Source organism: Pocillopora verrucosa, chromosome 13 (assembly GCF_036669915.1).
Source record: "Pocillopora verrucosa isolate sample1 chromosome 13, ASM3666991v2, whole genome shotgun sequence".
Lineage (NCBI taxonomy): Eukaryota > Metazoa > Cnidaria > Anthozoa > Scleractinia > Pocilloporidae > Pocillopora > Pocillopora verrucosa.
Window position 1 is genome coordinate 2,416,281 of NC_089324.1, and position 17,483 is coordinate 2,433,763.

A 17,483-nucleotide genomic window follows, 5' to 3' on the forward strand; every position below is an offset into this window, starting at 1 on the left:
ATAAGTTAATAAAGGTGGGTACGGCTGCAGCCAATTTTGAAGCTTCTATAAGCTCGCTGTGGCGGTTAACCAACCCTTATGAGAGTCTTATTAGCGTGAGCAACTTGCAGGGTTATAGTGGAGCCGTATAGAAACATTACCACGGACCAAGAGGTCCTAAAGGGGGAGGAGAAGAGGGGCTTCTGATATAGGTACTGAGATACGTCAATCAGTCTTATACCAGGTGTGACTTGGTATATGGCGTTTTTCTCGCGCCTCGCGCAGCTTTTGTTCTGGTTCTTTGACTGGTCCGTTTTAATGACCTTGGTTTTGGCTTTGGGACGCTTATTAAGTGCAGTTTAGAAAGAAAATATATTTAGATCCTAAATTTATCAAATGTTACTGTATGATACAAAAGTGATATAAATTTTATTATTCAAAAACGTACTCACCGCTTTGTCCCCAGGACACATCAGTATATCCACCAAATATGGAATCGTTCGCTTTGATGATTGTTACTGTGGGTCCCCTCCCATCACAGTTGCTGTGGAATGTCGATGCCGCCCAGCCTTCTGTCTTAGCATGCCAACACTTCACAAACCTGCTCCACTCTGAACTCAAGAGGACTGGCTCTAGGTAGGAAAGTAGCTTACCTGTGTAGTTGGTGTAGTCGAGGCTGGTAAGAATAACGGAATTATTAAGGCCACCTATACGAAAAACCGAAAAAGAGAGAAAAGGTAAGGATTGCCCTACCGACCGTTTTCACGTTATGTTGCATTCGTCATCCTGGTGGTGGTAATGTCTACATTTCGCTTTTTCATCTTTACGAATTACAGCGTGACAACCGTTGTGTGACGCACATCAATCTGAGGCACAACGTGTATTTCCAACCCCGTGTGAACTAGAGGTACACTTATGGAAACGTTGTCTCCCTTTCAGACGTGTTAACACAATGAAAGCGTGTTTGTGTGACATTTCAGATTTCTAAACCCAGTACACGTTATTATATCTCGCCTCGTTGTTTGCGCCAATCAATGCTTTCTTAGAATTAAAGGAAACCACGAGATAAAAACATGATGATAATGAAAAAAAAAATAATTAAGGTTGATCAAGTCAGAAAGTTCGACATAGTTGTGAGAAGCAGACTTCAAAGATCAATGATTCTGTTATTTTTTAAGCGGGGGGGGGAGGGTAAGTAAGGCGCTAAGCGAGATGTATTCTTCAATTCAACCCTTTAACCCCTAAGAGGGATTGGCTTTTATTTCCTCCTTACCCTATTACAGCCGAACAAAATCATGATCAACAGGATCATAAGAATAAAGGACGAATTCCATCTTGGTCCCGTATCAGGACCGACTCTTGTTAAAAAAGTATATATATTCGAGAGCTAATTTCCAAAGGATTATAAGCTTCACATAACGATAAGGAAAGATAGAGAATGCGAAATGCGAGTATCAAAACAAACTAATCGCTCATGCCTCAACTTTAGTTAAACTCACGAAAAAGCAGCTGGTACCGAAGCAAGTGCTGTCCGACCTTATTAACAGGTGGTAAGGATCTTATTTACATTGGGTACTATTATCCTGTTGTTGTACCTGCCTATTGAGGAATTACCAAAGAGAATAATGGCTACTAAAATTAATCGCATTTTGAAACTTTCAATTTGTCAAAAAAATTCACGTTAACATTTCTGCAGCTTTTTTGACTATGGAAAAAGTTCTGAGTGATTCGGCTGATCAAGATAGAAAGTTCGACATAGTTGTAAGCAACAAACTGTAAAGATCAATGAAACTGTTTCTTTTTTGAGGAGGGGGTGGGGGGTGGTCAGTTAGGCGCCAAGTGAGACGTATTCTTCAACCCTTTAACCCCCAAGAAGGATTGGCATTTAATTTATCCTTACCGTCTTACTGCCGAACCAAACATCAGATTTATGGGAATAAAGGAAATAATCATCAAGTTATAAAGCTGTTGATTGTCAAACAAATTCCCTTGGCAGCACCACACGGTACGCATAGAGAACAGCGAGGAGAATATCTGTACTGGTGCGAGGGAGTAAGGAGTCATAATGCAGCCCGTTTTCAGGACGAATTTCATCTTGGTCTCGATTAAGGACCGACTCATGTTAAAAATATATTTCCAAAATTGTAAGCTTCATATGACGATACAGAAAGATAAAGAATGCGAAATACGAGTATCATAACAAACTGAGGTCATTCGTATCTCAATGTTAGTAAATTAAAACTCACGAAAATAGCAGCTTGTTCCGTTTCCTTGGTACCAGGAATTGCAGGTGCATCGATAGGAACCAACGGTATTGTTGCAGTAGGCATTGACGTCACAGTCATGCGATTTATTTGCACATTCGTCGACATCTGAGAGAATGCATAAAAAACTAAATGGCTTGAACTCAAGAGTAAGAGTCTATCGAAAATGACGGTTATTGGCGAAAGCGTCTCGCCGTATAATCAATTGAACGTGACATGCATGGTAAGGGGTATAATTCCAATCTTTTATTAAAGCAATTTTTTTTCAATCGAGTGTCCAGATTAAACCGGGATTGTTTTGGTTTTGCTTTTTCTAAAATGACTTGCTTCAGGCAATAGTAAAAGTCATTTCACTAACTTACCGACACATTTTTTTCCGTTTCCAGTAAAACCAGCTTTGCACGAGCAACTGTGAGAACCGATGGTGTTCGCGCACTCGGCGTTGGCGTCACACACGGGAATTGTTGAATTACACTCGTCCACGTCTGAAAAAACCAAATAGTTTGTGGTCGGTTTAAAAGGAAAAAAATAGGCACTTGCTTAAGTATTACTCATTCATGGATTCATCAGACCAATTGCTTCCGGCGGGAGCCAAAATTTTACTCTGTACGACCCCATCAGGAAGTAAAATTTCCCCTTCCCTATTCGTTAAATTTCGTCACTATAAAGTTGTAATAACAATTTGCCATTGAATTATTATCTCTGTGTCAAAAAAGAAATTTTTCAATTCTATTTGACCTGTTCTCAAATCGATCAGTTTAAGAGAGATTATAGCATTCCTTCATAGCTTTGTTTCCGTCAGATATCTTACTATTTTTATTTTGTTTTGCTTTATTTTCTCATTTCCCCCTATGAATATTGGCGTGGGAGAGGGGGGTTAGGGGGTTGCAGTCTACCCATAACATCTCTGTCAACGCTTTTGCTCGTGGTAAATCGATTTTTGTCTGTAGAAGATGTGAATTGATGAACACTTAAATTCACCTTCGGTTTTCATGTCACAAGGAGCCAGAACAGTCCTCTCGGGTACAATCGAGTGAAACCAGTATTTGCCGCTGACCGCTTGTCCTCCTTCGCTCATTTTGATTTCCTGGCAAGTCTCCGCAGGCAGCTCAGGAATGGAACCGAGAAGAACTGGAAGAAAAGAGCAATTATCACCATGGCACTCCAAGTAAGCAAGATTTCATGTTCGTCTTGGGAACGAAGATACTCATATTGAGGGCGACTTGACTTAAGGCAATAAGGGAGGTGAAATTAAATTTATTAAATTCCCTAGAAAATTTGGGTTGAAATTTTGTATTCTGAAAATGTCTTTATAGGGAAGAAGACAGTCAAAAATGTACAAACCTCTTTTGTAATCTCGCTTAAAGTAAAATCTCTCAGGGTTCGGAACATAATCCTCTGGTCTGGCCTCCTTGGTTCGGTTGCTCAGCTCACAAATGTCTTGCGTAAAGATGTAGTTGAAACTTTGACATCTGACGTCAGCATAGCATCCCCGCAAACACACATCTGAAAGACCAGCCCCCGTGATCCTCTTGAAGATGTGGCGTTGTAGCATCATCCCAAACTTGGAAACTTCCGGCTTGCACGTAGCCTCCCATTGCTGTGCAGCTGTACAGCATAACAGCACGGTGTTGATCAACAGCCCTACTGCGTACAAGACCTTTTTGGCCATTTCCTCTCGACGCATGATTTGGGAAAAAACGTTCCCTGAAAATAAAAAGGCAAACAATCTTCTGTGCTAAAACTTACCCTAAACTTCTTTTTAATCCGTAGACTGGTTTTCGTGAGTTCACGATCAACATGCATGCTTCTATGTTTTTAATTTGACTTTATTTTCATTAGTTTATTTTTTAAGGATTGCAAGCACAGAAGAGTCATACATATTTATCAAAATGGACCTCAAATTTGAGGAAAAGGGATGTTTGTTCAATGCCGAAACGTATTTAGTCATTCGATATTTGCGGTTTTTAACCATCAGCTTGATTTGCATTGTGGTCAGGAAATGCAATATGAAATGAATAATGGAGAAAGGCTGGTTAGAGCTGTATTAGTTAGGATTGTTCGCAAGGAGCTGTTAATGAGTTAGAATTTGGAGTTTGTCCGTTATCGAGCAGTCACTTGAACAGCGATCAAAAAGCGATTGTTGGCGACTGGAGGTCGTAATACGAAGTCGAAATTCTACTTTTGAGCGAACACTCCTTCGAGTAAGGATTTTGAGTTGAACTTCGAGCTGGATTTTCTAGTTGAAGTTTCCAGTAGGGCAAGGTATAGAACTTGAAAAGATGCCGAAATAGTTCTTTTAATTTTTGCGGGCTACAAAATTATTTGCGGTCCTGCATGACATAATTCCACATGTTAGTAAGGTCCATACGCTTTGTTTTGTTTAAGAAGTATACTAATCAATTATTCAAGACTCGGACTCCTTGTTAGTCTCCTACTTGTTTTTGAAAACTTTTACGATCCTTCCGACAAAAATTCGTTTTATTTCTGATACTCACTCAATTATACCGGCCGGAGTTAATAAACTTTTCAAGTTGCAAGGTGGGGACATCAAGATATTGCCTTTTGAACATATTCATTAAAAATTTTCAAGTTATCAGTGCATGTAACTGGGGTTACAAAAAAGATTGAAATAGAAAGTTAAGTACCGAGTGAGAAAACCTAATATAAACTGCCCCCAATGAGAAATTTATCCGCAAAACTTAACTTACAGAATTTAGCATAGCGTATGAAAAATTTTCAGCTGTTCGACTTGGACTGTTTAAAGTTTTGTTGAAAATGATACTTTTCAATTTAATCGTTGGCTTGCCAATAAAGTGATCCATTATCTAACAAATCCCTTTTGAAATATTTATTAAAAGGAAGTGTGAGGTATAGAATTTCAAATTTGCCTGCACCCTTATGCCTGGCTCTTTCTCCAACACTGATGATGAGAGATCTTTTTTATTCAACGACCAAGCTGAAACTTCATCACTCCGCAGAGTGACCAAGACAGAATTACTCCTTACAATATCAGTACAATGTCAAGCAGACAAGTAATGAGAATAAAGAGAAATATGAATTGAGGGAATATTAGTTGTTAGTGATCCAATGCCAAATTCTCCAAACTAGCATCATAAGAACTGCATGGTAAACAGTGAGTGGAATTACAAATGTGCAGACAAGTTGGACGGGACGATTGTGAAATACGCCGCTGATTTATATGTACAACCGAACCCACAAGTTGCAGCTCTGAGGTTCATTTGTTAGGCCGTGAGGCCAGAAAAAATTAGAAAATGCATCGTTGTTAGGGAGTTCCGTTTTAATTCAAGCTAGTGTCGACGAAGGCTTTTGAAAACAGTGACAAAAATGCGCCTCTTCTCGTCGCTTGTATTAGCCTTTTTGGGTGTGTTAGTGCGGATGATACGTTTTCAAGTGTAAACACCGAATTGTAGACAGTTTAGAGGAATGTAAAAAAAAGTGTCCTTGGGTGAAAATGGTGTACTTCATTTTCCAAACGGTATATGGACAATTTTCAAACTGCATTATTGAACAAAAATATTAATTAAATGAAAAAAAATTGTAGTCGGAGCTTGTCAGGGACTGGTTTAAGTGTCTGAGGCTGGAATCTTCGGGGGAATAAGGATCAATGTTTCACACTTGAGTCGGATTTCTAACACGACCATTTTCTTCTACCTTCACCCAATGATCTCTGCGATATTTGTAGGAAGCTGAAGAGCGCTTGCATGTAAACCTGGCATAAGACAGGAGCTTGCCAGTTTCTGAAAGATTTTTTTACGCTGCTGCATCGTCGAGCAAAAGGAAAAACTTGTTTAATAATCAACCATGAGTTTGTAAAGGAAGCGAAAACCACCGCAGCGAGGTTTGAAAAACTGAACTCAAACTTTCGAGTATAGTCGCTTCGTGGGAGCAATACAATGCTTAGTTTATCAATTAACGAGCTCTTTTTCAGAATATGCTGGGATTTGAGTCCTTGCAGTAGCTCTCCAGCACTTGTGAAACGAATTTCACATCTTTCTTCACGTTTTAACTTTTCTTGCAAAAATATTCAAGGTTTGGCGAAGGTGGGAGACATAGATGGAAGTGAAAAATAATAATAATAAAAAAAAAAAAAACAGAAAGAGACCGCTGCCATCGTAAGAACTCTCCTGACTAAGCCAATATCTCCTCCATCCTATTTTACTCTCTTATCACAGCAATTAAGCCTCTTGTTGCCAGAAAAAAAACCCGTCCAGCTTTTTGACATAAGTTCTGGGTTTCATCGAAACTCCTACAGTTTTCAAACAAAATTATTTTCTACCGTTTTCTCCGAAAATGTTTCTTTGCTGGCGATTATTTTTCTGTATGTTACTGCAGCTCCTGCAATTGATACCGACACAAGTGCAGGTGGGAAGGATCTTATTTACATAGGGTTCTATTATCCTGTTGTTGTACCTGCCTATTGAGGAATTACCCAGGAGAATAATGGCTACTAAATTTAATCACATTTTGAAATTTTCAATCAGTCATGAAAACCTCACGTTAAAATTTTTGCGGCTATTTAGGACTATGGAAAAGTTCTGAGTGATTCGTATGACACCTTCCAATAAAAAAAACAGGTCAAAAGTGACTTTGGAAATACTCACATTTGCGTGGGGACATCGAGGTTTTGCTTTTTGAACACATTTATTAAGAATTTTAAGTTATCAGTGCATGTAACTGGGGTTACAAAAAGGATTGCAAGAAAAAGTTAAATACTGTGTAAGAAAACCTATTATAAACGTTAACTGCCATAAATAAGAAATTTTCCGCAAAACTCAACTTAAAGAATTTTGCATAGTGCTTGAAAAATTTTCAGCTGCTCGAGTTGGACAGTATGAAGTTTTGTTGAAAATAATATTTTCCAATTTGATTGTTGGCTTGCCAATAAAGTGAGCCAATATCTAACAAATTCTTTTTGAAACATTTATTTTAAAAAAAGTGCGAGGTATGGGATTTCAACTTTGTGTGCTTCTTTAACCCGGCTCTTTCTCCATTCTGATGACAAGAGATCTTTCTTATGCAACGACCAAGCTGAAATTTTACATCTTACTCAGGTCCATACGCTTTGCTTCGTTTAAGAATAGTTTAAACTAATCAATTATTCAATAGTCGGACTCCTTGTTAGTCTCCTACTTGTTTTTGAAAACTTTTGCGATCCTCCCGGCAAAAACTCGTTTCAATGATTTCTCTAACCCTAAGCAGTCATAACGGCCCGAGTTACTAAACTTTTCAAGTTTCAAAGTGGGGACATCAAGATATTTCCTTTTGAACACGTTCATTAAGAATTTTCAAGTTATCAGTCCATGCAACTGGAGTTACAAAACAGATTGAGATAAGTTGAGTACCGAGTGACAAAACAAATGTAAACAGCGAAATGTAGACAGTAGAGTGGATTGTGAAAACGCTAGTGTCCTTGGGTGGAAATGGTATGCTTCATTTACCAAACAAAATACGGACAGTTTTCAAACTGCATTATTGAATAAAAATATTAATAAAATATGGAAAAGTGTAGTCGGAGCCTTTCAGGGACTGCTTTAAGTGTCTGAGGCTGGAATCTTGGCGGGGAATCAGGATATGTTTCACACTTGAGTCAGATTTCTAACACGACCGTTTAATTCTATCTTCACCCAAATGATCTCCGCAATATTTGCAGGAAGCTGAAGTGCACTTGCATGTAAACTTGGCGAAAGACAGGAGCTTGCCAGTTTCTGAAAGATCCTTTTACGCTACTGCATCGTCGAGCAAAAGGAAAAACTTGGTTGATAATCAACCATGAGTTTATAAAGGAAGCAAAAACACCGCAGCTAAGTTTGAAAATCTGAAGTTTCGAGGCGCTTTTTTGGGAGTAATACAATGCTTAGTTTATCAATCAACGAGCTCTTTTTCACAATATGCTGGGATTTGAGTCCTTGCAGAAGCTTTCCAGCACTTGTGAAACGAATTTCAGATCTTTCTTCGCGTTTTAAATTTTTCAAAAAAATATTCAAGGTTTGGCAAGGGCGGGAGACACGGATGGAAGTGAAAAATAAATAATAATAATTAAAAAAATAGAAGAGACCGCTGCCTTCGTAGGAACTCTCCCGACCCTAAGCCAATATGTCCTCCATCCTATTTTACTCTATTACCACAGCAATTAAGCCTCTTGTTACCAGAAAAAAACTCGTCCAGTTTTTTGACATAAATTCTGGGTTTCATCGAGACACCGACAGTTTTCATTTTCCTTTTTTTTTTCTTTAGCAGAAAGTACCTTTGCGTAGCCATGCCATTCTGACATAGCTCTATCTGTAAACGAAATACTCTACAACTGAACCCAAACAAATTATTTCCTACCGTTTTCTCCGAAAATGTTTCTTTGCTGGCGACTCTTGTCTGTATGTTAGCGCAGCTCTTGCAATTGATACCGACGCAGGTGCTGTCCGACCTTATACGATGATACGTTTTCAAATGTAAACAGCGAAATGTAGCTTCAAATCTTCCTTGCGAACCACACACGTCAAGACTGATGGAAAATTAATTAAATTTTTTTGAACTTCCGATATTTCTGTTTTGTTTTGTTTGGTTTTGTTCTTGTCGTGTTACTGGCGTCTTCAATGCGCGTAAGTTATTAGGAAGAAGGCTAAAAAGAAATTTGTTTGCAATTTTTATATTCCCAGGCATGTAAAACAAGGTTCATGGCTGGAAAAAGTTTTTAATGTTAGATTCAGGGGTGATATTGTAAGGAGAAATTAGATTCTAGTCACTCCTAGAAGTCAACGGGTTGATATATTTTCTTTCTCTCTCCTGACAAGTGCGTAACAATTTTTTATTCGACAAAAGAGTGCAAGGATGCGCAGTAGTAACATTACTCATTGTAATATTGTCTCTTTTACTAAACAAATTTCTTGAACATGGTATGGATTATTGTAAAGTTGCTTATTTCGTAAAATACTTGGATGTCAGTCAGAGTAAAACGAAGTTCTGCTGTGAAAAATCATGGTGATCACCCTTATAACAACATTAAAAAACCGAAAATCTTGGTAACTGAGCTAACACAGCTACTTACATAGAAAGATCAAGGGAAAGAGCCACTCTTTCCTCCGCAAATTGTATGATGTTTCTGAGATCTCATCTCACTGGCGGTGTGATGAGATCGCAGAAACAGCAAGTTGTGTTGACCCTTAAGAGTGACCAGCATCTCATTTCTCCTTACATTATCTCCCCAGAATCACACATTAAGGTCATGAGAATAATCAAAATGATCGTCGACTAAAGAAACTCTTGATTGTTCAACAAATTCTCCTTGTCAGTACCTTAGGATATGCATAGAGAACAGTATGGAGAATATTTCTACTGATTTTAGGGTGTAAAGAGTTAAGTTTATTGTTACTATACTCAGGTAGTACTTATTTAGACTGCATAGTCAGATAACACTGACATCAACATATTATATGGTAGTTACGACTCTTTGAAATGCATCCGTTCGTTTCTTTGATCTTCACAAAGATAATTAATCTTTAGCGGTTATGGTATGAAATCAGCATGCAGTGGCTGCTGTAAAACAGGAAACAAAAAAACTTTCGCGAGCTCTTTATAGTAAGGCAAAATGGCGACTCCAATGCGTGCTACTGCAGCGCAAGTGTACAATAATGCGATTGCTAAGGAATAGCTGATAAGTGACGAACATGGAAAAGTATACAGCTATTGATTGGCGCTTGGAAACATTGAATGGGTGAAATTGGGAAAAAGAGAGGGAAAGAACAATGCAGTAAGTAAGCGCGGGAAAATGTGGGGGTGCTTAAAAGCGCGGGAAAATGTGAGGGTGCTTAAAAGCGCAGGAAAATGTGGGGGTGCTTAAAAGCGCGGGAAAAGTCCAGCAACGGGAAATTTGCCAAGGTGGAACTACTCTTTGGATCTGGCGAGCGATGTGCACGTGCGAACATTTTACTTTGGGTTCATTGATCTAATACTGTTGTGCATCAATCAGTCGTTGAAAACTGAGACCGAAGGTTATCTTAATACGGTTCAATGAAACACAATGAAAATAAACGAGTGGTGAACTTAGTTTTATTTACATTCAAAGGATTACAGTTGATTTCTGACAGCCACAGTTATGATCAGATGTAAACTTTATGTTCAAATAAGTTTTAAATTATATTTAACCATTTCTCTGTATAACTCGATATCGACCTAAGGTTCAGGCTTCCTTCCTGAATGACATAACCACATCTCTGTCAAAAGAATCAACCGTCCGACAAAGTGTTTCTATACAAACTGTAGCTTTTTTCATGGTAAGCTTAACATATGTTAAATATCGGGGCTAAGTAAGGCTAAACGCAAATCTCAAACCTCCTTATCTCTCAGTCTGTAGCAGGTTCTCAGCCAGTCTGGAACCGCCTGCGAAAAACGGCGCTCAGTTGTTTTCTTGAGAACCACAACCGCCGTTTGTGGTTTGCTCGCCCTTTCGCATGTCTTTACTGTATTAGAGACTGGAACCGACTTTTTATGTCTCTATCCACCTCTGACCCCCCTTAAAACTACATACTGTTTTTTGACATTAGGATAGAAACGTTTAAATATTTTAGCTACACCTCTAACTGGTTAAAATCTACCAGGCCAGTCGAGCCTAATGATTACATAAGATTAAAAAAGAAGTTGAACCTTGGGCGACATGTTCTTGATATTGGGGTTGCATGATTACATTCTTGATATTTCCTTTTGATTTTGGTTATGGTAAAGCATAGTGTGAATTGAGAAAGAAGGAAAATGAAATGCAACCACGGCTTTGTACTATGAGGGGTGATCACCGCCAATATTTTCTTTCAAATTCTGCTATAAAGAACCAACAATTTTCATTTCTTCTCATCAGAACTGAAACTAAACCGGCAGAAGAGAAATAAAGAATTAAGAACACAGCGCAAAGGAATTTAGTTGACGCTGAAAGTCACGGATCAGAGTCACAACTGAACCAAGAGAACAACATTTGAATTTTAAGAACACCTCTCTCTTTTTGCGCCGCCACAAGCCTAAAGTTATTTTTGGCTAGACTACCCGTTGTTGGATAATTCAGTATGTCTGTATAACACCAGAATGCCAAATTTATTCCTTAATCTTTGGGGAACAACCAAACATTTTAGACATACTGTAATATCCAAAAACGGGTAGTCTAGCCAAAAATCACTTTTGGCTTGTGGCGACGCAAAAGAAAGAGGTTTTCTCACAATTTAAATGTTGTTCTCTTGGTTCAATTGTAGCTCTGATCAGTGACTTTCACTGTCAACTAAATTCCTTTGCGCTCATCACTTTCGGTTTTGATTTGCTAATTTCTGTTCTTAATTTTTAAATTCTCTTCTGCCGGCTCGATTTCAGTTCTGATTAGAGGGAAAGGAAATTGTTGATTCTTTATGCCAGAATTTGAAAGAGAACATTGGCCGTGGTCACCCCTCATCTTGTACTGATGCCTTTGTGGTAGTCTTCGATGGAAAGAAGCAATTTTCTGTTTTCGCTAATTCTTGTAGGAACGTATCACTAGCAGCGAGTGTTTAACTTCTGTGAAGCAAAACTTTCGCCATCTCGCGGCGCAACACCCAAGCTATAACAGCATAATTATCTCAACAATGAAAAATTATTGATTAATGATTAAAATGATGCACACGTAATATTAATCTAACTTAAAGAAAGTTTAAAAAATTCACATTACTTAACTAGTAACATTTTGATATCTACTCTTTTCAACACTGACCTTCCGGTCAATCTTGTAGCAAAATTTCCTGGTGTAAATAACATGACGGCACCAGGGGTACTACTACTTCTCTCTTGACCGCGGACCGGATGCTAATATTTCGCGGGTATATGTAAAACCTAAACCTTTTGTCAAGTTCCTTTGACTCCCGCACTTTGCAGGTACCCATTTCCTACTCCTGGGTGGAGAGGGACATTACTAAAGTAGAGCCTGGTAACACGTGCGATGCGACTGAAAACGCACGTGCGATGCAGATGAAATGCACGTGCGACGGAAATGAAGTGCAAATGCAACGAAAATAAAATGCACGTGCGACGCAAATAAAAGCGCACAACGGCGGTGCGCGCTTCAAATTCCTCATCTTCAATGGGGAAAGGGCTTAAAACGTGGGTGTTTTCTAACTTTAAGATCTGTTATTTCGAATGCTCTACAGCCAATACTGAAGAATTTCTCACCTACAGCATGATATTCCAATTGCAGAGTTTACTCAATGGAGGCGCCCTCAACCTTGCCAGTGTAAAATGCGCTGTCTTTTTATAATAGACTGCTTTTTCTATCGGTTCACTGGCTTAACAAACCACACAGGATGTTGGGAGAACACGAGAACGTTTGTAACTCACCCTTTCACTGCTCATAATCTACGAACATTTTGAGTGTTCTACCAACATACTGCGTAGTTTATTATGCTAGTAAACGAATAGAAAGTGCAGTCTTTTTTAACTAAAATTATGTGTTTATCGGTACGATTAACTTCAGATTTTCCACCAATCAGAACACTTTTTTAAATGGGAAATAAGCGACTAAGCACTGAGAGAATACAGAACAAGTTCTGTTGACCGGGCCTTGTGCGAGGAGACACTAACTCTATTGTTACGACATTTGCTTGATACTTACTAAGACAGCACAGTTTTTAGTGTTTAGTTTATTATTTCGAAGAAAACTTCGATGTCAGATGGAGTGAAATTTGATGCTCCTGTGAAAAATTTACAATCTCCAGCTGAATAGCCCGTGGGGTTGGAGTACGTGCCACCGCATCTAGCATAAGAGTGCTGAATGTTTACAGCGTCGTCAGGTATGTAGATGTCATGTGCCCAACCAAAAGTGGGTCCGTAAGAGGAACATCTGTACATTGCGTATTGCTGGTATCGATATTGTGTCAGCTTCACAGGATTGTATCCTTTGACGTTGTAAAGAGAGAAAACGAAAGCTTTGCTGGCTGAAGAATAAGCACAGGGACCTAAAATGAAAAGATTTAGGAGCATTAGAAACTATGCGAATGAGAAATAAAATTCATGATGATAACCATAAAAATGATTTTTTTTTAACTTGCCGAACTAGAGCTGAACAATTTGTTAGAGAAAATTTCAAGGAACTCAAGAGCATATTTTCACTTTTCAAAAAAAGCATTTGAAATATGGTCTGAAGTTTTATTCAAAGGCAGCTTACGATCTAAAGAGAGAGTTAACTAAACATCCTTTGTTTAAGCTCTCCAATATGAATAATGAATACAACGAAACAAGGGGAAATGACACGAAACGGAGCTGTCAGAATCAAATCAAATCAAAATCAAAATCCGAAACAAGACTTTAAGTTAAAACCCGTTTCAAACGCGTTTTCAGGCTATATATGAGTTTGTCTACTTTGGTATCTTAGTTGTTAATGTGATATTTTCTGTTTCTGAGATGAACTCACTGCTACAAGAAAAGTCCACAACTAATCGATTTATTATCTGTTCTACATGTGAGAGATGTTTGCTTGTTTTTTTACTCACTACTGGTCCAGGACACGTCAGTGTATCCACCAAAGATATAACTGTTAACTTTAATGATAGTCACTGTGGGTCCTCTCCCATCGCAGTTACTGTGGAATGTCGATGCTGCCCAACCGTCAATCCCTGCGTGCCAACACCTCACAAACCTACTACGTTCTTTATTGATAAGGACTGGGTCCAAATACGAAAACAGCACCTTCAAGTACTGGTTGTAATCAAGACTTCGAAGTATGGCGGACAAACCGAGGCCTGAGGTGGGAAAAGAAAGGAAAAATTACAGTTGGCTTTGATTGGTGGTGTCGCCTTTGAATCTAAAGTGGATAATTTCATCACCCCTCGTTTCGCCCGCTAGATATGATAATCTAACATTATTGATCCGGCAAGTTAGAAAATCCTCAGCCCGTCTAAATTTGTTTTAAAGTTCACAAAGCAACCAGATGGACAATCAGACATGCTTTGATGCTACTCTGGTTTAAAGATTTAATGAGTTTAACCGAAAAGTTGCAATTCATAGACCCAACGTTTCAACCCTCCTGTCTAATGTCTTCATCATCACCCCTGATGAATGCACTAGACAGGAGTGTCGAAAGATTGGGTCTATGAATTGTAACGTCTCGGTTACATTCATTAAAATCTTTGAGCCAGAGTAGCATCAAAACATGTCTGAAATTTTTTTGTTAACTCAGCCGTTCTTTCAAGTGGCCTTAACAATTTCGTTTAATGTAATACCCACAAACCCCCGCAGCAACTCAGACAAAAGTCTTGTCAGGCTCGTCATGCAACGCGTTGCGTGACGCACTTAAATGAATACTACAAAAGGACTTTATAAGCCTACACATGCCCTTCAAGTGACAAAAAAGTAGGCTTTCCGTAATCTAGCAACACAACTTTCTGAGAATATTTCTACAATACGCGATTCGATTTTTCTACAGGCCCTACAAAGTATTTGTCCTTGGAAAGGGATGTTTTTCTTGATTACCTGCTTCATAGAATACTTCGACGTCCGTTGGAGAGAAATGATACCCCCCTGTAAAAAAACCACAGTCACCAGTTGAGTATCCTGAGGGTTTCGTGTACGTACAACCGCATCTAGTGAAGGAGTTCTGGTTGTTTCCAGAGTCGTCGGATATGTAGATATCATAATAACCACACCCAGCGCCAAAGATGGGTCCATACGTATTACATCTGTACATTGCATATTGCTGATATCGGTATTGTGTCAACTTTACGGGATTGTATCCTTTGACGTTATAGAGAGAGAAGATGAAAGCTTTACTGGCGTAGGAATAACCTGCACAAGAACCAGCTGAAATAGAAGAACAATGTAGTTGTACATTAGAAAGTTGGAAGAAAACATAAACCCCCTGAGAAGGGGGGGGGGGGCAGTTCATTTTCTATCATGAGCTAGACGGAGAGTTTTTTTTTTCAGACTAGAGATTTGTGGAAGGGAGGGAGATATTTTACTAGTTTGGGTATTGAAACGGATACCAAAAACAATTATGAAAGATTTGAGGGATTATTGGGAAGAAAAGCGAGTAAATGTTTTGAGACTTAAAGGAAAAGATCCCTTTGTTCTAAGTGTTGTCATTACTAGACGTGTTAGGATGTAATGTTGTTCTGTAGGTGTATCAAATAGGAAACGTTTCTATAGACGATATAGGTTTGAAGAAATCTCGATGGCCAAAAAACTAATATGAAATAATAAAGGCTTAGAGCTAGTATCAAAGAAGCATCGTTTAATATTTCCTCTAGCGTCCTCCCCCCCCCCCCCTCCTCTTAAATCCCAAAAGGAATGATACTTGATCCTATAAAATTATCTTGTTCTCTCTTTAAAAATTTGATATGCCTGCCTCCGCTCCAGGACACATCCGTATATCCACCAAATATGTAATCGTTCACTTTGATGATTGTCACTGTAGGTCCTCTCCCATCGCAGTTGCTGTGGAATGTCGATGCCGCCCAGCCGTCAGTCTTAGCATACCAACACCTAACAAAGTCAGTACGGGATGCAGTGGGAAGAACTGGGTCTAAAAACGAAATCAGCTTCCCCAAATATTTATTGGGGTCCAGGCTTCCAAGTATAATAGATGCACCAAGGCCACCTGTGTGCGTAAAAGAAACTCGAATGAAAATTATAATAACGGACGTTCTAGAATAGAGAAAGATGTTTTTTCTTCTTTCACAACCATGAGAGTATTTCAAAAAAAATCAGAGCTCCAGATGTTCTTATTCACAGGGCGAGGTGCTAACCATGTGTTCCCAATTTAACTCAAAATTTTCCTGTGCATTTATTTTGAAAACATATCAACTAAATTTCACGAGAACACATTTTCTCAAGTGCGTATAAAACTGGGAAACGAAAAAGTTCAGTTTAGCTGGGTTGAACTGTCTGCTTCAGCCCAACTCAGCGATTCAATGTCATGGCAAAACATGGCATCTAGATCAATTTTTTCCCTGACTTACCTGATGTGCACTGCTACGCCGGAACTAAGATACAGTTCACTGACCACTGCTGCCACAATAACCTCAATAGTATTTCGCTGCTGAATATGGTTCAGCACATGCGCCTTTAGAATCCCTGACCGTTGCAAAGGATTATAGAGTGTATATATTTATTCATCGTATATTTACGACAGGGTTCTAACTGTTTCTGTACAATAACTTACCTATTTCGAAGAAAACTTCAATGTCAGATGGAGTAAAATTATAACTTCCTGTGAAAAATCCACAGTTTACACCCGAATAACCCGTGGGGTTGGAGTAAGTCTCGCCGCATTCAGTATAAGAGTACTGATTGTTTACAGCGTCGTCACGTATGTAGATATCATGTCCTACACCAAAAGTGGGTCCGTAAGAGGAACATGTGTACATTGCGTATTGCTGGTTTCGGTATTGTGTCAGCTTCACAGGATTGTATCCTTTGATGTTGTTAAATGAGAATAAAAAGGCTTTGGTGGCGTAAGACCAAAAACAGGAACCTAAAATGTTGATTAAAATGGAAATACATTCAAAGATTAGACAGGTGTAGGATCAGGGACCAGACCCGTTTTTACATTTAAGATCGAGTTATGGATAGTTTCTTAATTCAAACGATAAGAAAATCAAGATACAAAACAAAATGGATCGGTCCTTTGATGTTGTTAATCTGAGGGAGAAGAGAAAGGCTTTCCAAGCATGGGAGTTCCCACATGAACCTGTATTATGGGTGGCGTTGTATGAATATAGTAAATGTAAGTTCTGTAGTTGTAAGGCATGGCTTTGGGGCCCGTAACTTTACCAAGAATTTCAAGAAACACCTTTTAGGAGACCTTTTTTTTTCTGTTTCAGACACCAAGCTAGATTCATTGCCTTTCAACGTTAATTATTTTCCCTTCTAAATCTTTCAAACTTTGCACCAAAAAAAAAATTAATGACCAAAGTCTACTTACTGCTCCATGATACATCGGTGTATCCACCAAATATGTAATCGTTCACTTTGATGATTGTCACTGTGGGTCCCCTCCCATCACAGTTGCTGTGGAATGTCGATGCTGCCCAGCCGTCTTTCTTAGCATGCCAACACTTCACAAACCTACTCCATTTTGAACTCAGGAGGACTGGCTCTAGGTAAGAAAGCAGCTTACCTGTGTAGTTGTTGTAGTCGAGGCTGGTAAGAATAACGGAATTATTAAGGCCACCTATACGAAAAACCGAAAAAGGGAGAAAAAATAAGGATCGCCGTACCTTGAAG

At 38.8% G+C, this 17,483-nt stretch overlaps 2 protein-coding genes across 2 annotated transcripts; both read right to left on the reverse strand.

Annotated features, from left to right (window-relative positions):
- Positions 1-411: 411 nt before the first annotated feature.
- On the reverse strand, positions 412-3,930 carry LOC131785250 (uncharacterized). Its single transcript, XM_066160544.1, has 5 exons — positions 3,588-3,930; positions 3,225-3,374; positions 2,606-2,728; positions 2,226-2,351; positions 412-686 (listed from the first exon to the last, which is right to left on the reverse strand). The coding sequence occupies exons 1-5, from the start codon at positions 3,928-3,930 to the stop codon at positions 412-414; spliced, it is 1,017 nt and encodes a 338-aa protein (XP_066016641.1).
- An 8,917-nt stretch (positions 3,931-12,847) lies between these two features.
- Positions 12,848-16,373, reverse strand: LOC131797910 (uncharacterized). The gene is made up of 5 exons (XM_066160545.1): positions 16,337-16,373; positions 15,604-15,855; positions 14,733-15,059; positions 13,754-14,002; positions 12,848-13,219 (listed from the first exon to the last, which is right to left on the reverse strand). The coding sequence occupies exons 1-5, from the start codon at positions 16,371-16,373 to the stop codon at positions 12,900-12,902; spliced, it is 1,185 nt and encodes a 394-aa protein (XP_066016642.1). The 3' UTR covers positions 12,848-12,899.
- Between the last annotated feature and the right edge of the window lie 1,110 nt (positions 16,374-17,483).

Bases quoted from the DNA above. Each gene is read 5' to 3' on its own strand.
- LOC131785250 (XM_066160544.1), bottom strand. From the start codon at position 3,930: ATGCGTCGAGAGGAAATGGCCAAAAAGGTCTTGTACGCAGTAGGGCTG. The intron at 3,375-3,587 runs GTTTGTACATTT...CTTTTCTTCCAG, and splicing joins TAAGCGAGATTACAAAAGAG to TTCTTCTCGGTTCCATTCCT. The intron at 2,352-2,605 runs GTAAGTTAGTGA...GCATTCTCTCAG, and splicing joins AAACGGAAAAAAATGTGTCG to ATGTCGACGAATGTGCAAAT.
- LOC131797910 (XM_066160545.1), bottom strand. From the start codon at position 16,373: ATGAATAAATATATACACTCTATAATCCTTTGCAACG. The intron at 15,856-16,336 runs GTCAGGGATTCT...TTACGCACACAG, and splicing joins CTCTATAATCCTTTGCAACG to GTGGCCTTGGTGCATCTATT. The intron at 14,003-14,732 runs GTAATCAAGAAA...TTCCCACCTCAG, and splicing joins CGAAGTATTCTATGAAGCAG to GCCTCGGTTTGTCCGCCATA.